Source organism: Coenobita brevimanus, chromosome 98 (assembly GCF_032717465.1).
Source record: "Coenobita brevimanus isolate Jiangsu-jjx chromosome 98, ASM3271746v2, whole genome shotgun sequence".
NCBI classification, from domain to species: Eukaryota; Metazoa; Arthropoda; class Malacostraca; order Decapoda; family Coenobitidae; genus Coenobita; species Coenobita brevimanus.
In genome coordinates this window covers 29,279,176-29,302,960 of record NC_137051.1, presented here as the reverse complement: position 1 = coordinate 29,302,960, position 23,785 = coordinate 29,279,176, and the positions used below count along the sequence as shown (strand labels likewise).

The 23,785-nt window shown below is 43.1% G+C and overlaps 1 protein-coding gene across 2 annotated transcripts in view; it reads right to left on the bottom strand.

The window, feature by feature from the left end:
- SrpRalpha (signal recognition particle receptor alpha) overlaps nt 1-23,785 on the bottom strand; it is a 409,651-nt gene that overhangs the window by 344,862 nt on the left and 41,004 nt on the right. For both annotated transcript variants that reach the window (XM_080283804.1, XM_080283805.1), the window contains exon 2: nt 4,109-4,306. In XM_080283804.1, coding sequence (XP_080139930.1) covers nt 4,109-4,306 — 198 coding nt within the window. The remainder of the gene's footprint in view (nt 1-4,108; nt 4,307-23,785) is intronic.

Sequence of the window (23,785 nt, the reverse complement as noted above, 5' to 3'; positions counted from 1 at the left end):
AAGAACAAGGGGGATTTAGGAAGGGAAAAGGGTGTGTAGATCAGATATTTGTTCTAAGATGTTTAGTGGAGAAGTATCTAGAGAAGGGAAGGAAAGTGTATGCTGCCTTCATGGACTTGGAGAAAGCTTATGACAGAATAGACAGGCAAGGTATGTGGAATGTATTAAGAATATATGGAGTGGAGGGGAAATTGCTGAGTGCCGCGAAGAGTATGTACGAGGGAGCTAGGGCTACGGTGCGAGTGGATGGTGAGCTGAGTGAGTTCTTTGATCTCAATGTGGGACTGAAACAGGGTTGTGTGATGTCTCCATGGCTGTTTAATATATACATGGATGGGGTTGTAAAGGAGGTGCAGGGAAGGGCAGTGGATGTGGGGGTGGCTCTAATGAATGAGGGTGAGATCTGGAAGCTTCCGGTATTGCTGTTTGCTGATGATACAGTACTGTTGAGTGAATATGAATGGGAGTTGCAAGGTTTGGTGAATGAATTTGGGACAGTGTGTAGGAGGAGGAATCTGAAAGTTAATGTAAAAAAAAGTTAAGTTATGGTGTTTGAGAGGAATGAAGTCACAGAGTGTGCAGTGAGGTTGGACGGTGAGGATATGGAGAATGTGAGTGCATTCAAGTACTTGGGTAGTGTGACGAGTAAGGATGGAACTTTGGGGGATGATAGTATTGTGATCCCTACCCTGACGTATGGAAGCGAGGCATGGACCTTGCAAGAGGGGAACAAGTCATGAGTGAGAGCAATGGAAATGAGTTACTTGAGAGGAGCATGTGGAGTGATGTGGAGGGACAGGTTGACGAATGAAGTGAAGGAATGCTGTGGGGTGGATGTGGATGTGGTTGAGAAGATTAGGAGAAATACACTGAGGTGGTTTGGACATGTGAAGAGAATGGAGAGTGAAAGACTGACTAAGAGGGTGTATGTAGGTGAGGTGGGGGGAGGGAGAGGGAAAGGTAGACCGAGGATGAGGTGGAGGGATGGAGTTGAGAGGTATATGAGGGAGGGGGGGGTGAGTTGGGGGGAAGGTAGTCATATGGTGGGTAACAGAGCGACTTGGAGGTGTTTTGTCTGCGGCCACCCTTTGTGGGATTAGGGTGTCGGGCTATAGATAGATAGAGATAGACAGATAGATTTATCATATTTATTGGTGGCGTTTGTCACCATTTTATTTTTTCTAAGCACATTACAATGGTTTATAACATCAATACATACCAAAAAAAAATTGATTTTGGTGCTTTATGTACGTATTTTTGTGAAGAAAATGGGTGAGAGTGGCGTATTTTCTTTCTCGGCGGGGCCGTGACAGGTAACTATTATAAACTTTGACGGGCCATAGCTCGGTAACTATTGGGTCTAGGAGGGTGAGGTTTGCGTTTTCAGGTGTGTAAATTCAAGCTCTATATATCGGGCATAAAACTTTTAACCTTTCTCAAGTAGAAAAAAAGGCCTGTTTTTGCATCCTGGGGGGCATTCGAGGCTGGAGAATTGCGTACCCTAGGGGTTAACAGCACCCTAGGGGGCCCTGAGCATGCGCAAAAAATGAAATTCCGTTAGATTGGGGCTTACACCTATCGATACCCCTGGAACTCACGATAACACATTTTAACACATTTTTAAGCATTTAAACATGTGCAGACATTCAAAATCAATAAAAAAATATTATATTCAGAACAAAAGAAAGCAAGTAGGTGTGGTGTTGTACCGTAGTACAGTACCGTACAGTAATCCAGGTAAGTACAGTACAGTAATCCAGGTAAGTTAAGGGGGTATCACACAGTACCTCGTATCAGGAACGGCCGAGGAAGATTTAAGTGGAATAAAACTTGGACGCTATCACACATGTTCCTCGTATGCTCAGCACACGACATGCTTCTCACACTGTTGCCAAATCCCCATCTCGCGACTGTGGAAAGTGATCGCTGTCGCTGACTCGGCAGAGAATAAGGGGAAGCAACTTTGTTTACAAACAGGTACACACGCTGATGAGATGTATACATCACATCACATTACCCAGGAGTTGTTGTTGTGACGTTTTCAGGTGGCGACTGGTAGCAGTATGTCTACCTGCAGTGGAGTCCTCAGTTGTAAACACATAATTATTTTATCGACATCACAGTTTCCTAGGTACCGGTATAGGAAATATTAACTCTTTATAAGGGTTTCAATTTATTAAAAAATATTAATAAGTATTCAGTGTTAGGCTAAATGTTCAGTGCTGTAGAACGATATATTTTCTGATGAGTTGCTTGGGTTTTGGTCACACTGTTTTGCCCGTCGTATCCTCGGCAGGAATCCATCCAGATGAATTCCAAATGCCCGTGGTATTGTCGGCAATTTTACCACATTACCGTGCCGATTTACCATCGTATCCTCGGCAAACCTCGTATGAAGTGCCGTGTGATTTTTCGCTTTGGGGTCAGGCTCGGCAGGAGGAAGACTGGGTGAGCACAAACATACCCAGTTGGTGGGAAACTGCAAACAGACGATCGAGATGCACACGGCAACCGCCACATTTGAATTTCTTTCTAATTTTTACCCATTTGGGGGGAATTTAAAATTTTTTTTGCATAAATATTCCTCGGGAGATTTGTGCTGTTAGTTTGTGGTTGCCATTAGAATAAATGCCATTACATTGAGGTTTTCCTGTATTTTGTTTTTTTTTTCCACTCACTTCTTGCAGTCACAATTCAACAGTTAACTATCTGTGTTCCGTATGTACCAAAATAGCTTAATTTAAGATCGTGAGTTTGTTACAATATAGCTGGAAATGCCATGCTTGTCTGGTAAAGAATTACCTCGCTGAGTCTGTAATGGCAGGCAACTTTGGCCTTCTCGCCGCCGTCAATCCTCCTTATTACATCTAACTTTTGGGTGTAAGTTAATGCTGACTGCCGCTTCTTCTCCTTCCCCTTCCTTGAAGAAGTTGCAGGATTAGGAGGATTATGATCTGCCATGGTAACTCTGGGCAGGGGGAAGAAGCACAGGGAAAAAAAAAAAAAAAAAAAAAAAAAAAAAAAAAAAAAATCCTCTCACCACCTCAAAACCTCACACTAACAATGGGGAGGAAACAATGCACTTAGCCAGGTGCCAGGGCATCAAGCACATGTGTCCTTATGTCTGGCATGGGAGAAAAGTGCTGTGATTGGCTTACAGTAAGGGCTATGCTTGAATATGATTAGTTTAGTAATTACTATGCTTGACTATAACTGGTTTATGCCTGGCATGATGCGCGGGCTTAAGGTAATGGTGACATGTACAGTATTACACGAGGCATCAGAAAAGCATCCTTCTGACATTGCATTCACAAATTTCATGTAATTTCCACACATTAATGATACTGCAAACTGTTGCTGCGTTTTATGAATCCACTTTTTAGGATCAGGCGATTTAGGAGATTCCACTGTATTTTCACTTTTCACTAGGTTAATCAGCTAACAACTGAAGTTAATGGGACTTGTCTGTTTAACACCACCGCCATTGGTGTCACCCACTACACAACCCTCTACATGGCTTCGTATACTTATACCTGGAATATGGAGTGTTGTGTTATTTCTGTTGCAGGTATTATGCTACTATGAGTGTTACTGAGGGCTGAGCGACTTCTACTCCACTTACAGTACAGTACTGTGGTGCAGTAAGCATGTAATGAATATATCATGACCAGATATGTAGGAAGGGGGGCTGACTAAAATGACATAGTGTAACCTTCAATGGCTACTTGACACAACCCTAAAGAAACCATGTTATATCAATCAAAATCCAAAAAATCGCTAACTGAAAGGCCTTTCTTGACGTAACACTTTCAGCTAAGGAGGGATTCCTGTATAAATCATGCTGTTCCACTCTTATATGCTAACCTCCTTGTTAAACAATGCACATCTACTATAGTATTTATAAACAGGCACTCTCTGAATACTACATAACCCAACAATTTTGTTTCTGCTGTCAGTTGCTCTCTTTTTTGTTGTGTACATAACGTTCGCAGTCATTATGTGGAACTTAGACACCATGAAACTCGGAAAATCAGTGTACTGTTGATAATAAAGGTTCTGTTGCAATTGGTACTAATGATAAGCTTTGGTAATCAGAAAGTGTTCTCACCTGATAGTAAAGGCCTTGGCGTAGCTGGTCACGGTAACGCTCCCTAAACTCCCGCTGGATGTCAGAGAGGAACTTGTCAACATAAGAAAGCTGCAGTATGTTTTGGTATACTGCCACAAATAGCAAATCAAACTCATTGTCTAGCTGCTGCTTGAGGGCCAAGTTGCCATGGCAGAAGATATCCATTCCCCCCCGCTCCTGAAAAGAAGTTAAAATATGATACAGTATTAGTTGTCATTTAGCTCTCCAGCTCCAAAAAGTATCGTACATGACAAAGGCAATAATACCCTAAACCATCAATGCAGCTTGTAATGTCCCAAGGAAAGTAATCTATTACAGTATCACCTTAATACGTTTAGAATTACAATACTGGTGAGATGAGGAAACATCTCATGCATGCAATAAAATGCATTCTGATCAACATTAGGTGGGATCATTTTGCAACAACCACCTACTGAAGTGCCAAATTGTCTTAAGTACAGTGTACACTGATAGCTGCTGCTGAATCCCAGTCACACCTGGCACAGCAGATCAGTCGACTGCCTGTATGCAACTACCCCATGGGATCTTCACATAGGTTCCTTACACCAATGATGATGTGTTTGTGTCTTAAAGGGCATGTATTTGCAATGCTCCATCATGTTTTATGTTATATGGACTTATTCTACATGCAGGGCACATCATCTGTGATTCTACCCAACCCAAATCTGAGCTGGTAACGTAGGAGGGTTGGGTAATGTTCTGATCTAAGCCTAGCTACATGAACTCGAAAGAGCTATTTAAGGATACCTCTGAAGAGTGAATGTCAAGAGGGGGGCTTGTAGTGCAGTATTCTGAGTGAGGCGCTGTACAGCTCTGCATGTAAATGTTTCTTTTCCTCAGTAGTGTTGGAATATCTGGAGGGGGGATGTAGCTGAAAAGGGTTTGGTAAAGTTTGTGTGGTGATAATTTTATATCTATTGAGTTGCGTGGCTGTTACATAATGACAGGGGTGTTTGCTAGTGCAGATTGCTGGGTAGAATTGTGCCTCTAATGTCAAGACATTCTCTAACAAGGTGAACTTTTAAGTTTCAAAATGTAGGTGAGCTGTGAGAGTGGTATTGTTGCAGCCAGTGATGTGGCATATTGTTTTGTATGGTCAGCAAGGTTTTGTGGTGGAGCCCAACCTGAGGAGGCATAGGTTCTGATATAGCTACTACGTGCAGAGTAGGGAGACTGTTTTTATTATATGTCATTTGTAGTATAGTAAGAGCAAGTACAAGGAAGTAATGCATGAGAAAAGCCTGAACAAACTTTGACACCCATTGTCATGAAACTAGGTTTTTGTATATCAAGTGTAAAGTAGAGGGACTGTAAGAAAATGCTCTGGAAAGAGGTGAAAAGAGTAAGACAGGGTGGAAGTGAAGTTAGCACGGGAGTGAAAGATAAAAATGGTAGATTACTAGTGGAGAAGGGAGAAAAAGTGAGCAGATGGAGAGAACACTTTAAGGAATTGCAGAACATAGAGGATGGAAGTAATGCGAGTATAAGTGGCTGGGGAATGGCTGGGAGGAGGGAGGTGAGAAGACAGGAAGAAACCAGCAGGATAGAAGCTGTGGAAGCAATGAAGAAAGTAAAATTGGGGAAAGCCCCAGGAATTGATGGAGTGTGTGGTGAAATGCTGAAGTATGGGGGAGAGATAGTAGTACAACGGATGTGGAAAATGTGCAGACTGGCCTGGGAGGAAGGTAGAGTCCCAGAGGATTGGAAGTCAGGTATAATTATTCCCTTGCACAAAGGAAAAGGGGAAAGAGAAGTGTGTGGTAATCATAGGGGCATTTGTCTTCTTAGTATAATGGGAAAAGTGTATGATAGGATACTTATTGACAGAGTTAGAGAAAGAACAGAGGAATTAGTTGGACAAGAACAGGGAGGCTTTAGGAAGGGAAGAGGTTGTGTAGATCAGATATTCACTCTTAGATCTTTAGTGGAAAAGTTCCTAGAGAAGGGAAAGAAGTTGTATGCGGCTTTCATGGATCTCGTTTCGTTTTCGTTTCGTTTTTAAAGGCTCCAACATGCTTGCATGTGTCGGCCTTGGTCACCTAATGGCGGCTCTCCATGCTGCACGATCCATTGCAGCCTCCCTGTTCAGTCCCTTAACCCTAAGGTCACACTTAATGACCTCGTCCCATGTCTTTCTCGGTCTACCCCTCATAACCCCACCCCCAATATTAACACTTCTCACCTTCCTCACCCAACTATCATCCCCCATCCTCTCCACATGTACAAACCACCTCAATCTACCTCTCCTCATCACAACACCAATACACTCCAGTCCCATCCTACCTCTCAACTCTTCCATTGTAAACCCAGCCCCTCCAGGCCTTGGACGCAGGGACGCACTGCACATCCACCTAATCATTGTCATTTCTGTAGGTCTGAGCCGGCGAATGTCTTCCTCCTTCACTGCCCAGGTCTCACTGCCATACAGCATTACACTCCTAACACACGCTGCATACAAAGACCCCTTAGCACGTAGGGAGAGCCCCCTCAATGTCAGGAGAGGCAAGAGCTCCCTGAACTTCTTCCAACCACTTCTCACCCTAGCCACAGAGCTAGCTCCAGCCCCACCTCCAGCACACAACATGTCTCCTAAATAACAAAACTCTTCCACACACTCAAGAGATTCACCAGCAAGTTCAATTCTTTCACGTCTGACGATCTCCACCTGCTCACCCCGGCACGCCGTACACATAAAATCAGCATTATCTCGCAGTCTACCTCTGATACCACTACATCTCTTATGCACCCATTTATCACACACACCGCACAAGATGGAATTACTTCCCACGCCCTTGTGGCAAACTGCACATGGCCACTCTCCCTCGTCTTTGACAGTACCGCCACCAACCCTAGATATCATCACTTTTGTTTTATCTGCATTTACCCTTAAACCCTTTTGCCCCATATCATCTCTCCACTTCCTAAACCTTTCCTCCACCTCCCTTTCATTCTCTGCAATCAACACCAAATCATCAGCATACAACAACTCCCACGGGAGTCCGTTTCTAAAGTCACGTGAAAGGGCTTCAAGTACCATGATAAACAACATGGGACTCAAGACTGACCCCTGATGCACACCAACATTCACGGAAAACTCATCACTCAAATCTCCATTCACTCTTACCTGGGTGTGAGCACCCACATACATGGCCATAACCACCCTAACCAGCCACTCCTCCAAGCCAAGCTTTCTCATTGCCCACTTCACCACCTCTCTAGGGACTCTGTCAAGGGCCTTTTCCAAATCAACAAAAACAAAATAAAGATCCCTTCTCCTACCAATATATTTTTCCTGAAGCTGTCGAACAATGAATATGGCATCAGTGGTCCCCCTACCTGGCATAAACCCAAACTGCATCTCATCAATATTCACTCTTTCTCTAATCATACCTTCTAAAACTCTCTCCATTACCTTCATTATCTGATCTAAAAGCTTTATACCTCTATAATTCCCTCTTTCCAGGGCATCACCCTTCCCTTTATACACATTTACAATTACACTCTTCAGCCAATCATCTGGGACAACACACTCATAAATAATCCTATTTATCAGGTCAGTGACTAAACTCACCCCTATATCGCCTGAGGCCTTCAACATTTCGGCAGTCAACCCAGACACACCTGCTGCCTTCCCCACCCTCATCCTGCCTATTGCCTCACTCACAGTAGCAGTATCAATCAAAGGCCAAGGGCCAGACACTGGATCTGCTGGCTCCAAACCTTCCCTGTCCCAGTCAAACTCCTCATTCAACAACCGGTTATAATGCTCTCTCCATGCATCTTTAATATCCTCACTGTTCACCACTACCCTTCCTTCATCATTCTTCACACACTGCTCACCTATGATATCCCGATTATCCCCCTTCACCTGACCTGCCACCCTAAATATATTTTTCCTTTCCCCATGATTTAGGTTATCAAGTAATTGTCTCTGTGACTCAGACTTTGCCCTATATACCTCTCTCCTAGCCCTACGCTTGGCAGCCAAATATTCCTCTTTGCTACCACCCTTCTTCCATTCCCGGAAAAGCCTTCTTTTCTCCTTAATTGCAGCTTCTACACCCTCATCCCACCACCAAGTTACTTTATGTCTTGGTGGTCCTCTTGTCCAGCCGCATGTTACATCAGTAACTCTCAAGAAATTGTTCTTGAGGGCTCTGTACTGTTCATTAACGCCTCTGTCTACAGCTCCCTGTTCAGCCACCACTCTCCTCAACTCGCTATAGAAGGCATCCCTTACTACTTGGTTTTTCAGCTTCCATATTTTCCTCCTAGGTACATAAGTCCTCTTTTTCATCATTTGTTCTTTAAGCACCATATCACAAATCAATAGTTTGTGCTGCTGCACACACTCCTCACTTCCTATAACTTTAACATCCCTCACTAACCTCCTATCGGCCCTCCTAACCAGAAAATAATCTATCTGACTGCTATTTCCCCCAGACTCATACGTAATTAACCTACTGTCTCTTTTCCTAAAATATGTGTTGCACACAATCATGTCCGTTGCCTCCCCAAACTCGAGTATCCTTTCCCCTTCTGCATTCCTTAGACCATATGCACATCCCCCATGCACTCCTTCATAACCTTGGGCTGCTTCACCTACATGACCATTTAAGTCCCCTCCCAAAATCACTATCTCATCATCCCGCATACCACCCACTACACGTATTAAATCATCCCAAAATCTATCTTTCTCTGATTCATCCAATCCTGCCTGTGGAGCATATGCCGATATAATCACAGCTATCTTTCTTCCCAACAGAATTTTCACAACCAATATCCTATCGCTTACTCTCAAAACATTCATAACATATTCCACCCATTTCTCCGCAACCATCACACCAACACCTCCATATCCGTCTGTCCTCCCCTGCCAAAACAACTTATAGCAACAGTCCTTCCCAACAATCTTTCTGGCTGATCCACCCCTGTACCGGACTTCCTGCAAACACGCCACGTCCACCCACCTCCTACTGAATGCCTCAACGACTTCAACTGCTCTCACACTCAAACTTCCCACATTCCATGAACCCACCCTCATCCCCATGGGTGATTTACTGTCCTCAGGCTTGCTTTGAAACCTTTTTTGTTTTGTCATCTTCAGTATTAATAAATGGGGACAGACACAGCACAGGTTCCACTCACCGCACAATCCCAGGTCCAAGCAATGGATCTGGGACCCCTAGCCCACCAGCTTACCAGTGGCTGTGGTAGTGGCCTCGGGGCACCCTGCCAGGACAGCTGCAGGGACACCCTCCAAGCGCGTCTTGGCACTGCAACTATCCCGCCATTATACACCCACTGATAGGGCAGCCTCCTGGGACGCTACTCCCAGGTTCGGGCCCCTCTCTATTGGGCGGAAGCGGCAGCCTGGGAACCGCAATGCCCTGTACCCTCTAGCACAGGCCCGAGCCCCATCTCGCCCTGGACCCATGATCTATGCCGGCGGAACCCCCGCCACGCCTCCCCCCAGAAGTCCGCCACTAGGTAGCGGGGAGAAAGCATATGACAGGGTGGATAGACAAGGATTGTGGAGAGTTTTAAGAATATATGGAGTAGATGGGAAGTTGTTGAATGCTGTGAAGAGTATGTATGATGGTGCTAAGGCTGCAGTGCGTGTGGATGGTGAACTGAGTGTATTTTTCTCTTTGAAGGTTGGGTTGAAACAGGGATGTGTCATGTCTCCATGGTTGTTCAATCTGTACATGGATGGGGTAATAAAAGAGGTACAAGGTAGGGTAGTGGATGTTGGAGTGGCCCTGATGAGAAAGGGTAGTGTTTGGAAACTCCCTGTACTGTTGTTTGCAGATGATACTGTGTTGTTGAGTGAAGACGAAGGAGAGCTGCAAGGCTTGGTGGATGAGTTTGGGAGAGTGTGTAAGAAACGGAATCTAAAGGTAAATGTAGGGAAGAGTAAACTGATGGTCTTTGAGAGAGGTGAAGTCAGTTATTGTACAGCGAGGTTGGATGGTGAGGAATTGGAAAATGTGAGGACGTTTAAGTACTTGGGTAGTGTGATGAGTAAGGATGGAGGTTTGGAGGGTGAAGTGCTTGAAAGGGTACAGCAGGGAAGAAAGGTTGCTGGTTCCTTGAAAGCAGTGATAAGAAGCAAGGAAGTGAGGTTGGAAGTGAAAAAGTTACTACATGACAGTATTTTATACCAACTCTAACAAATGGAAGTGAAGCTTGGACGTTGCTGGAAGGACACAAGTCAGGAGTGAGAGCAGTGGAAATGAGTTATTTAAGAGGAGCCTGTGGAGTCACATGAAGAGACAGGCTGACAAATGAGAATATAAAGGAGCGTTGTGGTGTGGATGAGGATGTGATAGGAAGCATTAGGAGGAATACACTGAGCTGGTTTGGCCATGTGGAGAGGATGGAGGGTGAAAGACTGACGGAGAGAGTGTATGTGAGTGAGGTGGAGGGGGGAAGAGGGAGGGGGAGGCCGAGGATGAGATGGAGGGATGGGGTGGAGAGGTATATGACAGAGGGGGGAGTGAGTTGGGAGCGGGGCAGTGAAATAGCGGGGGACAGGGCGATGTGGAGGCGATTTGTTTGTGGCCACCCCAAACGGGATTGAGGCGTCTGGCAATAGATAGATAGATAGATAGAAATTCTAATTCTGTCAATATTTACAGATCAATATTAATTCTGTTCATATTATTTTAAAGCTCCTGATATTGTCCAAATCTAATGGACAGCAAATATCCATCAGCTTTATATGGTACATTGTTTTCTTCATTTTTTAAACCCTAAACCGCAGCCGTCGACAGCCGACCCCCCCCCCCCGTGTGGCGGGGTTGTATCGTGGTCTGAGTACCTGTAGGAAAATATTTGCCAAAAATCAGAGATTAACCCTAGAACATTATAATTTTTATGGCAGATAGTACTTACATTCAGCTTTCTCCAGAGACAGGTGTTGAGCCTTCATGGACTACCCAAGGACTTGTGGAGACTTGCAAAAGTTGGGTAACAAAGTCTTCACTTTCACACCTCCAGCAACCCGGTTTCCCCTCTACCACAGCCTCATTCTGTCACAGTAAACTTCATATTACAACGTACAGGTAGTTTGGAATCTGTATTTGTACAATAAGCACTGAAAATAAGGCTAAAATCAACGAAGCGTACGGCCGACATGCAGCGCGGCAGCGGTCTTCCCGTCACTCAACAAACATTTCCATTTTCACAGCTAAAAACACGTATACTACCTTATTTTCAATCACATTACTTCCCAAAAGATCACCGCGGCACGCTTTTTATTCTGCCTTACGCCCTTCACTTTATTCTCGTTCCTGTCGCCCGCTTGCACTGACTCGGAAGAGCTAGAACTCGCCATAATGTCACTGTGAAAGCCTGCAGTAAACTGACGCTAAACAGGGGCAAACCACACGAAAAAAGCTAGTGTGACAACTGGGGAAACAAACGTTTCCTATTAGCATAAACTGCTTGTGAGAGGAGAGCGCAGATTTACAGTTCTGAGCAGTCAGAGTGCTGCCATATATCACAGCCAGGCTGGCCGGGCTGTGGTGGGGGGGGGGAGAGGGGGGAAAAACGCGATACTTGGCAACAACGGAGGTCAGTAGTACAAAAAAGTATGCTAATTGTAGCTAAAGAGTGGTGGTACTGATAGACAATACCAGCTGGAACATCCTTGCCCGCATTTATTCAAAATGAACTCGAATCGCAAACGCGACGATCCGCCGTTATGTCCTTTTTGGTGAGCGTCGCAAATGGGACGACCCGCGCTCCAGGGGTTAAAGGTGCGACTGAAATAAAGAAACAACATTAACATTTTACCACATGGGCACAGGTGTTCCAAATACAGTATTCTATCAAAATGGGTCTTTCACAGGATATTTGTTAAACAGATTACCACAGGTACTGGGCATTTTTAAAATATTACCTGTGAAATACATAAAGACTTGTTACATCACACATACTATCCCTCCAGCAGTTACTACCAAAGGCAAAACTTGCTGTCAAAGGCTCCTACCACTCATCTCATTTTTGGCGTATTTTCAAATACATTACTGATTTGGTAGGCTTGGAAAATTTCAGGTAAGTTAGGACAGGCTAAGTTAGGTTACATTACATTAGGATAGGATAGGATTGGTTAGACTAGGATAGATTAAATTGGATTTGGTAAGTTATGTACAATGTGTGGTCTCTGTAGGTTGGGTTAAGTGGCAATCCTAGATGGTTAAAATCAAGGGGAGTCTGAGAGGCAGAACTCTCCAGTCAGGCAAAGCTTGGTGAGGATTGGTTAGGTTAGGCTGGATCACTAAGTTCTCTTCAGGTGTCATTGTCTGATGCAATGATGCATCCTATCGGCAAGATCGTCAATAATCAACATATCCAGCTGGTAAAAATCCTGCCACAGGCAAACTGGCACCTTCTTTAAATGTCTAATAACAGGAATATTTTGCTTTTCCTATCCACTTTATCTGTCTATCTATCTATCTATTGCCAGACGCCTTAATCCCATATGGGTGGCCACAAACAAATTGCCTCCACGTTGCCCTGTCCCCCGCCATTTCACTGCCCTGCTCCCAACTCACACCCCCATCTCTCATATACCTCTCCACTCCATCCCTCCATCTCATCCTCAGCCTCCCCCTCCCTCTCCCCCCCTCCACCTCACTCACATACACTCTCCTCATCTGTCTCTCACCATCCATCCTCACCACATGGCCAAACCACCTCAGTGTGTTACTCCTAACGCTTCCTATCAAACCCACATCCACATCCACACCACAATGCTCCTTTATATCCTCATCTGTCAGCCTGTCTCTCCATGTGACTCCACAGGCTTCTCTTAAATAACTCATTTCCACTGCTCTCAATCTCAACTTGTGTCCATCCAAAAACGTCCAAGCTTCACTTCCATACGTTAGAGATGGTATCAAAATACTGTCATGTAGTAACTTTTTCACTTTCATGCTCACTTCCCTGTTTCTTATCACTGCTTTCAAGGAACCAGCAACCTTTCTTCCTTGTTGTACCTTTTCAAGCACTTCACCCTCCAAACTTCTATCCTTACTCATAACACTCCCCAAGTACTTAAATGTACTCACATTTTTCATTTCCTCACAATCCAACTTCACTCTACATTCACTGACTTCACCTCTCTCAACCATCACTTTACTCTTCCATACACTCACCTTTAGATTCAGTTTCCTACACACTCTCCCAAACTCATCCACCATGCCATGCAGCTCCCCTTCGTCTTCACTCAACAACACAGTATCATCTGCAAACAACAGTACAGGGAGTTTCCAAACACTACCCTCTCTCACTAGGGCCACTCCAACATCCACTGCCCTACCTTGCATCTCTTTTATTACCCCATCCATGTACAGATTGAACAACCATGGAGACATGACACATCCCTGTTTCAACCCAACCTTCAAAGAGAGAAATTCACTCACTTCACCATCCACATGCACTGCAGCCTTAGCACCATCATACATACTCTTCACAGCATTCAACAACTTCCCATCTACTCCACATATTCTTAATACTTTCCACAATCCTTGTTTATTCAACCTGTCATATGCTTTCTCCATATCCATGAAGGCCGTATACAATGTCTTTCCCTTCACTAGAAACTTTTCCACTAAAGATCTAAGAATGAATATCTGATCTACACAACCTCTTCCCTTCCTAAAGCCTCGCTGTTCTTCTCCAACTAATTTCTCTGTTATTTCCCTAACTCTGTCAATATGTAACCTACCATACACTTTTCCTATTACGCTAATAAGACAAATGCACCTATTATTACCACACACTTCTTTTTCCCCTTTTCCTTTGTACAAGGGAATAATCAGTGGTGGGCAGTGCAAACGAAGAAGGACCTCACGCAAGCGCAAAGCGGAATCCACAGTTCACTACCTTGCACAAGCGCAAATGTGCAATCTGACAAATATTTAGCTTGCGGAATGTCGCAAAGCACAAGCACAAACCATTTGCATATATTTTTGGGAATTACTGAAAAATATTGAGATATTTAAATAAAACAGCATACCTACTTACTTTTATCTATTATTATTATTTTCTATTATTTGTAATTTGCGCAAGTGCGCAATCTAATATTTAGTTTGTGCAATGTCGCAAAGCGCTAGTGCAAATCATTTGCATATATTTATGGGAATTACTGTAAAATATATATTGGTATAATTAAATAAATTACTAAATTAGCAACCTGCCCTGGCATGCAGAGCGCAATCCACAGGGCAGGTGCGCAAGGGCAAATTTAGCTGTGCAAGCGCAACTAAGTTTGCGCTTGCGCACCTGCCTTTTCATGTGCACAAGCGCAAAATTGTGCATGGTCTTGAGCGATGCGCAATTGCGCTTTGCGCAAGAGTTTGCGCACCTGCCCAGCACTGGGAGTAATTATACCTGACTTCCAATCCACCGGGACTCTACCTTCCTCATAGGCCAATCTGTATATCTTCCACATCCATTCTACTACTATCTCTCCCCCATGCTTCAGCATTTCACCACACACTCCATCAATTCCTGGGGCTTTCCCCAATTTGACTTTCTTTATTGCTCCCACAACTTCTATCCTACTGATTTCTTCTTGTCTTCTCCCAGCCATTCCCCAGCCACTTGTACTAACATTACTTCCATTCTCTATGTTCAACAATTCCTTAAAAGTATTCTCTCCATCTGCTCACTTTTTCTCCCTTCTCCACTTGTAATCTACCCTTTTTATCTTTCACTCCCCTACTAACTTCACTGCCACCCTGTCTTACTCTCCTCGCCTCTTTCCAAAACATTTTCTTACAGTCCCTCCACTTTACACTCAAATTCCTTCCAAATTCCTCATCCACTCTCTTCTTACTCTCTCATACTAATCTTTTCACCTCTCTCTTCCTTTCTACATATAACGCTCTCTTCCACCTCTCAACTTCTTCCACGCCCCTATTTCTCATACATTCATTATATGCTTTCTTCTTTTGTGCCACAGGCTGTCTCACCTCTTCATTCCACCATGCTGTTCCCTGCACCCTTTTCCATCTTCTCTTCGCTCCACACACCACATCACATGCTACACATATTTCTTCTGTGAATACCTTGCACACCTTCCATGTCCCCCATCTGCTCCAATTCACATTTATCCAATCGTTCCTCTACTTCTTTCTTATGTTCTGCCTTTTTCTCATCCTCTTGTAACCTTTCCACTCTCCTTGCAACTACTCCTTCCTCCCATCCCTCCCTTCTTCAGTTTCTCCATTTTACTTGGATCTTGATTCTGGCCACCACCAAGTAGTGGTCAGAAAGTCCACTACCCCAACCTCTATAAGCTCTTGCATCCACTACACATATTCGCATCCTTTCATCCACACACACATAATCAATTATTGCCTTCCTTTCATGCAGTTCACCACCCACATTTCTCATCACCTGACATGAATACCTGTGAATCATTTTGTGCCTGAAGAGGGTATTGGCTATCACCAACCCCCTCCCGGCACAAATGTCCACTAACGCACTGCCATTCTCATCTATCTCAGTAGATACACCCCACTCACCAACTATTCCATCCACCTTTACATTTCCTACTTTATCATTCATATCACCAATCAAAAACACTCTCTCATTCCTTCCAAACTTTTCCATGCACACTTCCACCTTTGTCCAGAATTCTTCTCTCACTCTGCTTGTACGATCTTGCGTTGGCGCGTAAACACACACAATCACCCACATTTGTATTCCAACTTTCAATCTTACCCACACAATCCAATCAAAAACACTCTCTCATTCCTTCCAAACTTTTCCATGCACACTTCCACATTTGTCCAGAACTCCTCTCACTCTGCTTGTACGATCTTGTGTTGGCGCGTACATGCATACAATCGCCAACATTCATATTCCAACTTTCAATCTTACCCACACAATCCTTGAGCCAACTGATCCATACTGTGTTATGTTCTTCTTCCATCTTTTACTCACAACAATACACACTCCTTCTTTTGCCCCATCATTCTCACCTACTCCTGCACATATACCCCATCCATACTCCCATTCTCTCACACTCTCTCCTCTAAATTTAGTTTCAGTTACTCCACATACATCCACTTTCGCACCCTCAAGCACCTGGACAATCTCTCTCTCTTTCACCTCATCGTTCGCACCCCTTACAATCCACGTCGCGATCCGTACCATGTCCTTTGTCCGGTCCTTGGTCGTCATCTTTTGGTCATTCCTTGTCCGAGGCTTCTTGTTCGTCTTTTTAGTTAGCTGTTTTCCGGGGAGGGTCACTAACCCTTCACTTTTTGCCACCTAAAATGAACAAATAACTATCTGCTTTGCACACTGTACAACACTTACAATCCTGAATGTGAGACTGCAAAATGGCAGTTGGAATCACTGCACCCTTGTGGTAACATTTTACCAAAAAAGTGCTCCACAAGCTTTATTTTTACACCTATAAATTTTGCTATTCACCACTTGTTTATCTGAATGTTTAGAATTAGCCATAAAAATCTGTACATTCATTTTCATTCATTCATATAAAAATCTGTACACAATCCTTTAAAAGATTTTAATTATTCAAAAACATGAAAAACATGTGCAAAACAAGAAAAAATACTGCATACATAAACTGATCTAATCTACTGCTTGAAAAACTTTTAAAGTGGTCCATTTAACATATGCTAGTTTTGTAAATACAATAATTAAAATTTCCAATATGTGACCATCACCCTATGAGATCCAAATTATATCCTAATTATCCATCCCCAAGTGGGAATTAAACTCAACTGGGCGAGGATGGGAGGGGGCAGAAAGTAATGGGACACTAAAAACTAATCCATCTATCTACTTACAGCCAGATGCCACAATCCCATATAGGTATGCGGTCTGGCTTAGGTTTAGTTGTTTTACGGGGAGCAGCACTAACCCTCCGCCTACCCACTTGCTGACACACAGAGAGCACATATGGGTTGGTTATATGGTTACCATCCAGCACTGTAAATGGTTTTCTGGCATCTAATAGCAAGATTCAACATCCCTGGGGGAAGGGGCACCATAAATGCCCCCACCATCTGCCCCTCTCCTGGTGACAATTCAACGAGTTGTCTGGAACCACTGACTGACTAACTCCTTCTTCATTTCTGCAATATTCGCGGTCTTTCCTCTAACTTTTTCTCTGTTGAGCACCACCTTTCCTCCTCTAAACCTCACATTCTCTTCTTAACTGAGACAGCTGTCTGAGGCAACTGATAGCAAAACCTCTACTGTATCCTCCTACTTTCTCTATACTCATTTCAAAGCCAAAGGTGGCTGTTGTGTATATGTAAGCAATGACCTACCTTGCTCTAGTGTTCCTGAACTTGAATTCTGAATTCGTGACTCTCTGGCACGACTTTCCTGTCATTCTCTGACTGAATACAGGTAACTCGCACGGAACACGTGGGTTTCGTTCCTACCGTGCCGTGTTAGGTGCGAAATTGTGTATATTTAAACTACTCCGTATTTTGCTCCCTAGACTCCCCAAATGTGTTGTTTTGCTGTTATCTGTCACTGGTAATCACTAGAAAGCACTTTAAGTGGTTAGAAGGTTTATTTAATGTTATAACTCACAAATACAGTACTCCACAGCAAAACTTCAACACACAAATACTGTACGTAAACACAAGGAAACATTCCGACTCCGATCATAGGTAATCATATAAATCAGGTTAACTGGAACCAGTGCTTTAACTTACAAGTACATACCAGAACAGTACATATTTAACTTAGAAATGCAGTACTGTGATATCGAATGATTTCAGTACATAATCTGTTAGGAATGGCTGGAAAAAAAAAAAAAAAATGATATGAATACATTTTCACCTTTTTACGTTTATGGTAGTTTTGAGTTATTTTTTACGTTATCGTTGTGCCCATGCTTGGAAAAGGGAGCGAAAGAGTTGAATTTTCAGTCCTAAATGAGAAAACTGTACGTCCTCCAAGGCTAGACTCTGCCACGGGAGAATAAAGTGGAGGGTCAGTCCGATTAGCAATAATGAAGTTGTATCACAACTTCCAGCTCCCACATCACGAGAATGGCTAAAAATAGAATCGTAATGCAGTTTCAGAACTAACATTAAGTCTAATTATTATGAATACAGATACAAAGCAGAAATAAATACGGTTACAGATGGGGAAAACGTACTTCTTCCGTCATAACATGTTCATCTTTCTCTATCATTTTACGTTCATCTTTATCATTTTACCTTGTTATTTTCGCAATATATATTGCTGTCTCGTAAACAGGGTGGTTGTTTGTGTTTTGCAAGGTAGGAAAAAGATTGTATTTTCTGTCTGGGTCGAGATAATGGGTGTAACTAAGTGTGGTTAGGCATGGCCATGAGCGAAAAAATCGTACATCCACTCATCACGATAGCAGATGGTGAACTGACTGATGATATATGAGAGGGTGAAGTCAAGGTCAGTCTCATGTCCCAGATTTTCGTTCACTTCCCGAAAGTTTTCACAGTTTTCTACACGTTGCATTGCATCAAATGATCCAAACCATTACAGCAAACCTGAGCAAATAGGTAAAGATACCAAGACAAAAATGTATTTTTCTCTTATTATAAGTCTTTAACGAACAAACAAAAAAGGCAATATTCCGACGCCGATCATGGGTAATCATATAAATCAGGTTAACTGGTTACAAGGCTTTATTTAATGCTTTAATTGCTTACAAGTACAGTCACTCATAAAAGAAACGACCCCCCCGGCCAAGACACCTTTCAACCAATATGATATCAGTTCTGGTAACACTGTAAATGACGTCAGGTGAGGGGGTGTGAAGCTGCGTTTGAGGGAAGTTCATTCAAAGTTCATTCTAAATGTGTCGAGCCCATTCATTTAACTCTTGAGGCCGGGGGTTTCATTTGCATCTTATTCCTGCCACCGGGTGACGATTTTATTCAGCTAATGATAAACTTTTTCAAATGTGATGGGTTACATACATATGCCTTGATAACAAGTCAGATATAATGTATGTTTGACTCAAAATGTGGATTGAAGCAGTGTTTCGTGCAGATTAACTCCGCCCTCCTCTCAAACACCCCTCCTCATCCCCCCATATGGCTGACGTCAAATACACTGTTACCAACACTGAATACCCCGAGGTATATTGGCTCTAACGCAGGGGGGGGTCTTTTCTTTTATGAGTGACTGTACATACCAGAACAGTAAATATTTAACTTACAAATCCAGTACTGTAGAAAAGCAGTACAGTAAGAGTTTAACGAACAAACAAAAAAAGGCAATATTCCGACGCCGATCATGGGTAATCATATAATTCGGGTTAACTGGTTACAAGGCTTTATTTAATTATTTAACTTTATTTAAGTGCTTACAAGTACAGTACATACGAGAACAGTAAATATTTAACTTACAAATACTGTACAGTACTGTGGAAAAAACGAACAAATAAAAAAGGAAATATTCTGACGCCTATCAGGTAAACTGGTTATAAGACTATTTCTTGCTTTAACGTTATTTAATAGTATTCTAAGTTGCACATAAACTTACCAGAACAGTACAGTACTGTAAATATTTAACTTATAAATACTGTGCTACTGTACTCTGGAATGTCTTACTCACTGAATAATTTCCCGCCTAGATCGTCACGTAATCAAAACAAACCGCGCGCTGTGGTGACATTCGAGGATTTGATCTTTCAAAGGCCTCTCCTGCGTTAATTTGTAGTTTTCATAATGGTTCTTTAATCTTACATTGTCTTATATGTATCCCAGCCCTTACCGTGTATAATTGCGAGCGCTTTCCGTGAGATCGTGTTCCGTGCGAGTTACCTGTATATCTGTACTGTTTACTTATCCCCTAATGATACTGACTATGAAAAATTCTTCGACTATAGTCAGTCTTTCCCTAACACGGGTATTTGCTTCCACACCGAAATCGTGTTAGGGAAATATAGCATTACAGGGACTCTCGAAAACCCCTATTTCCTTCCACATCCCTGCCCAAACTCCACTTTTCCTCCCTTGTGGTGCAATTTTTTTGGTACTTCCCAATTTAAACCTCCTAAATGCATTAATATGGTCATAAAAAATACATTAGGTCAATAGGACCCTTTTATTTATTGTATCTTATGTGAAGCCAAATGGTTTCCTGTAAGCCAAGAAACTACAACGCTGGGTGGTAACCACATAACCAAACCATACGTGCTCCCTACGTGTCAAATGGGTTGGTGGTGGGTTAGTGCCCCTCCCCATAAAACAAATAACTCAAAGTTAAACGGCCACCCCTTACAGGATTAAGAAATCTGGCAATAAACAGATAGACAGAATCTTATGTGAGGAGAAGAACAGTCAATGTCGCCAGATATGAGGTTGATGGGGAGAACACACACTACAATCCTTGAAAGTCTATTTCACTAGCAACACTCCTAACATCAAAATCTAAGTCCTCCAAAGCTTCTTCTTCATGCTGTTGCCAGAATTCCTCTTGCTGTAGACCAGCGGCAGCTTGTCTGGCAAAGTAACGAGTGATCAGTGACTGTTTACGGCGGTTTTCTCGGCTGGCGTGCATACAATTGTGATGCTGACTGCATCAACAATCTGCTTAATCACATCGTTACCTCTTGCAAGGGAAGGGTCGCTGTCAAAGATGAACTCCTTGAGAGACTCAGCTCGACTCAGGATTTGACTTAACACTTCACTGCTGAGCGCACCTGCTGGTCTTGCCTCCCTCTCCTCCTCTAGCTGTTTCCTCTCCTCTTTGTCCCTGTCTTGTTGCTCAACTTCCTGTATAATTTGCTCATCTGAAGAGTCACTGGTATCCCTGGGAATCTCCATACCTCTTTCATCACTGACTGGTTGGGTGGGTGGGAGAGCGAGAAAGGTGAAGCTTGATTGGTGGACGATGATGTCATGTATTGTGAGGCTGCACGATGCACATCACGTCACAGCCCGACTGGTTCAAATTACCGAGTTAAGCTAACAGTGTCCCCATTAAAATGTTTATTTCCTTCTGCAAAATCATGCTGTGTTAGAGCAATATCGCGCTACAGCAAACCACATTAGGGGAGGTCTGACTGTATCTTACTTCTACAATGGAACACATCCTATCTGTTTCTTTCTCTGAAATCTCCATTCTAGATCTTAATGCTCACCAACACCTCTGGCTCTCCTCCCCTTTCACTGATCCACCTGATAAACAAGCCTAAATCTTTTCTATCCTTAATGACCTAGTGCAGTTACAGCACCCTACATGTATCCCTGACCACCTTGGAGGGAATTCCAACATAGTTGACCTCTTCTTGACAAATAATCTTTCTGCTTACATTGTTAATCTTTCCTCTCCATTGGGTCCCTCCAATCACAATCTGATTACCTTAACCTGTCCCTGTCCTATCACTCCAGTATGACCAGTGGACCCTCCCAAGAAATGTCAGTTGTGGCACTTTGGGCTGATTGGGAGGCCCTCAGGCAGTATTTTTTTTATTTTCCCCGGAATGATTATTGTTTCCATGTCCAGGAGCCATCTGAGAGTGCCATGCACATTAAGAAGGTTATTCTCTCAGGTATGGAAGCATACATTCCTTTCTCATATCCTTTGACTATTGCAAAAAAGCCTTGGTTTAATCATGCTTGTTCTAATGATGTCCACAAGAAGAAGAAGGCCTATAAAAGGCACTGGTGCTAACCCACCCCTGAATCACATGTTTTTTATGTTTCTGCCTGGAATCGTGCTAAGTTTGTTCTTTGCTCTGCTAAAAATAATTTCATCCATACTAAACGCTCCCAACTCTCCAACTCGAATTCCTCCCGCTCCTTCTGGCACCTTGCCAAAACCCTTTCTAACAACTTTACCTCATCATCCTTCCCTCCTCTTTTCTACTCTGATGGCTCTGTAGTTATTTCTTCTGCTGATAAAGTACATCTCTTCACTCAGACTTTCTCCTCCAGTTCCACCTTAGATGATTCCGGTGCTGTTCCTCCATCACTTCCCCCACTGACATTCTCATGACTAACATTAAAATTTCTTCAACTTATGTATTGTCTGCCATCACTGGACTCCATATTAAAATCGCATATGGGCCTGATGGGGTCCCTCCTGTTGTCCTCAAGAACTGTGCTTCTGTGCTTACACCCTGCCTGGATAAACTCTTTCGCCTTTGCCTATCAACTGTACCTCTCCTTCTTGCTGGAAGTTTGCTCTTATTCAACCAGTCCCAAAGAAGAGTGATCATTCCCAACCCTCTAACTATTGCCCAATTGCTTTAACATCCTGTGTCTCAGAAGTTTTTGAGTCTATTCTTAACAGAAAATTTTAAAAACATCTTTCTTATCACAACCTTCTTTCTGATCGTCAGTATGGGTTCCGTCACGGATGCTCCACTGGCGATCTTCTCACCTACCTTTCATGCTCCTGGTCATCCCCCTTTTGGGACTTTGGCGAAAGCTTTGCCATTGCACTTGACATCTCAAAGGCTTTTGATCGAGTCTGGGATAAATCTTAAATTTCTAAGCTGCCCTCTTATGGTTTCTATCCTTCCATCTGTGCCTTCATCTACAGCTTCCTTTCTGGTCGTTCCAGAGCTACTGTTGTAAACAGCCATCGTTCTTCTCCTAGATCTATCAACACTGGTGTTCCTCAGGGCTCTGTCCTATTACCATCTCTCTTCCTTTTATTCATCAGTGACCATCTAAGCTGTACATTTAATCCTATCCATTCATATGCTGATGATTTCACCCTTATCTTTCCATTCTGTTCTCTGCAGTTACTTCAACAAACAAGGGATAAGGCTACGGCACTCCTAGAGTCTGACTTGGCTCGTACCTCAGACTGGAATGAAAGTAATGTTGTTGCTTTAATGCATCAAAGACTCAGTTCTTACACCTAACAACCTGACAGAATCTTCCACAAGAGTACCCACTAATGTTTAATAATATCCAGCTCAATCCTGCACCATCCTTAAACATACTCAGGGTTTCATTCTCTCAGGATTTATCTTGGAAAGATCATATTACATCTCTTGTAAAATCTGCTTCCAAGAGATTAGGTGTGCTCAGCCAACTCAGTACCTTCTTTAACCCTGCACAGTTGCTGACTTTATATATGGATTTTTATTTCCCCCTGTGTAGAGTACAACTCTCATGTGTGGGGAGACTCCCTACATACAGCTCTTCTCAACTGGGTGGAGTCAAAGGCTTTTTGTCTCATTAACTCTCCTCCCCTACTGCCTCCCTTCAACCTCTGTCTCTTTGCTGAACTGCTGCATCTTTATCTCTGTTCTATTGCTACTTCAATGGTCATTGCTCTGAACTGTCTGCTTGCATCCCTCCACTTCTTCAACAGGTGCGTAGCACCCGTCAAGCAACAAACTCTCATCCCTTTTCCGTCCAACACTCTAATGCAAGAGTTAACTGTTACTCCCAGTCCTTCATTTATGCATTGGGTCAACTCTGGAACTGTTGCCCTTTGTCTGTATTTCCTACTTCCTATAATCTCCAGTCTTTCAAACGCAGTGTGTCCAGACGTCTTGAATTCGGCTCTCTTTTCTATCGTTTTGTTTTTTTCTTGGAAAGAATGGTTTGCGGGCTCCAGGCCTTTGGTTCCTTCTTCTTTGCATAAAAAAAAAATACAGGAAACTATTAGGAA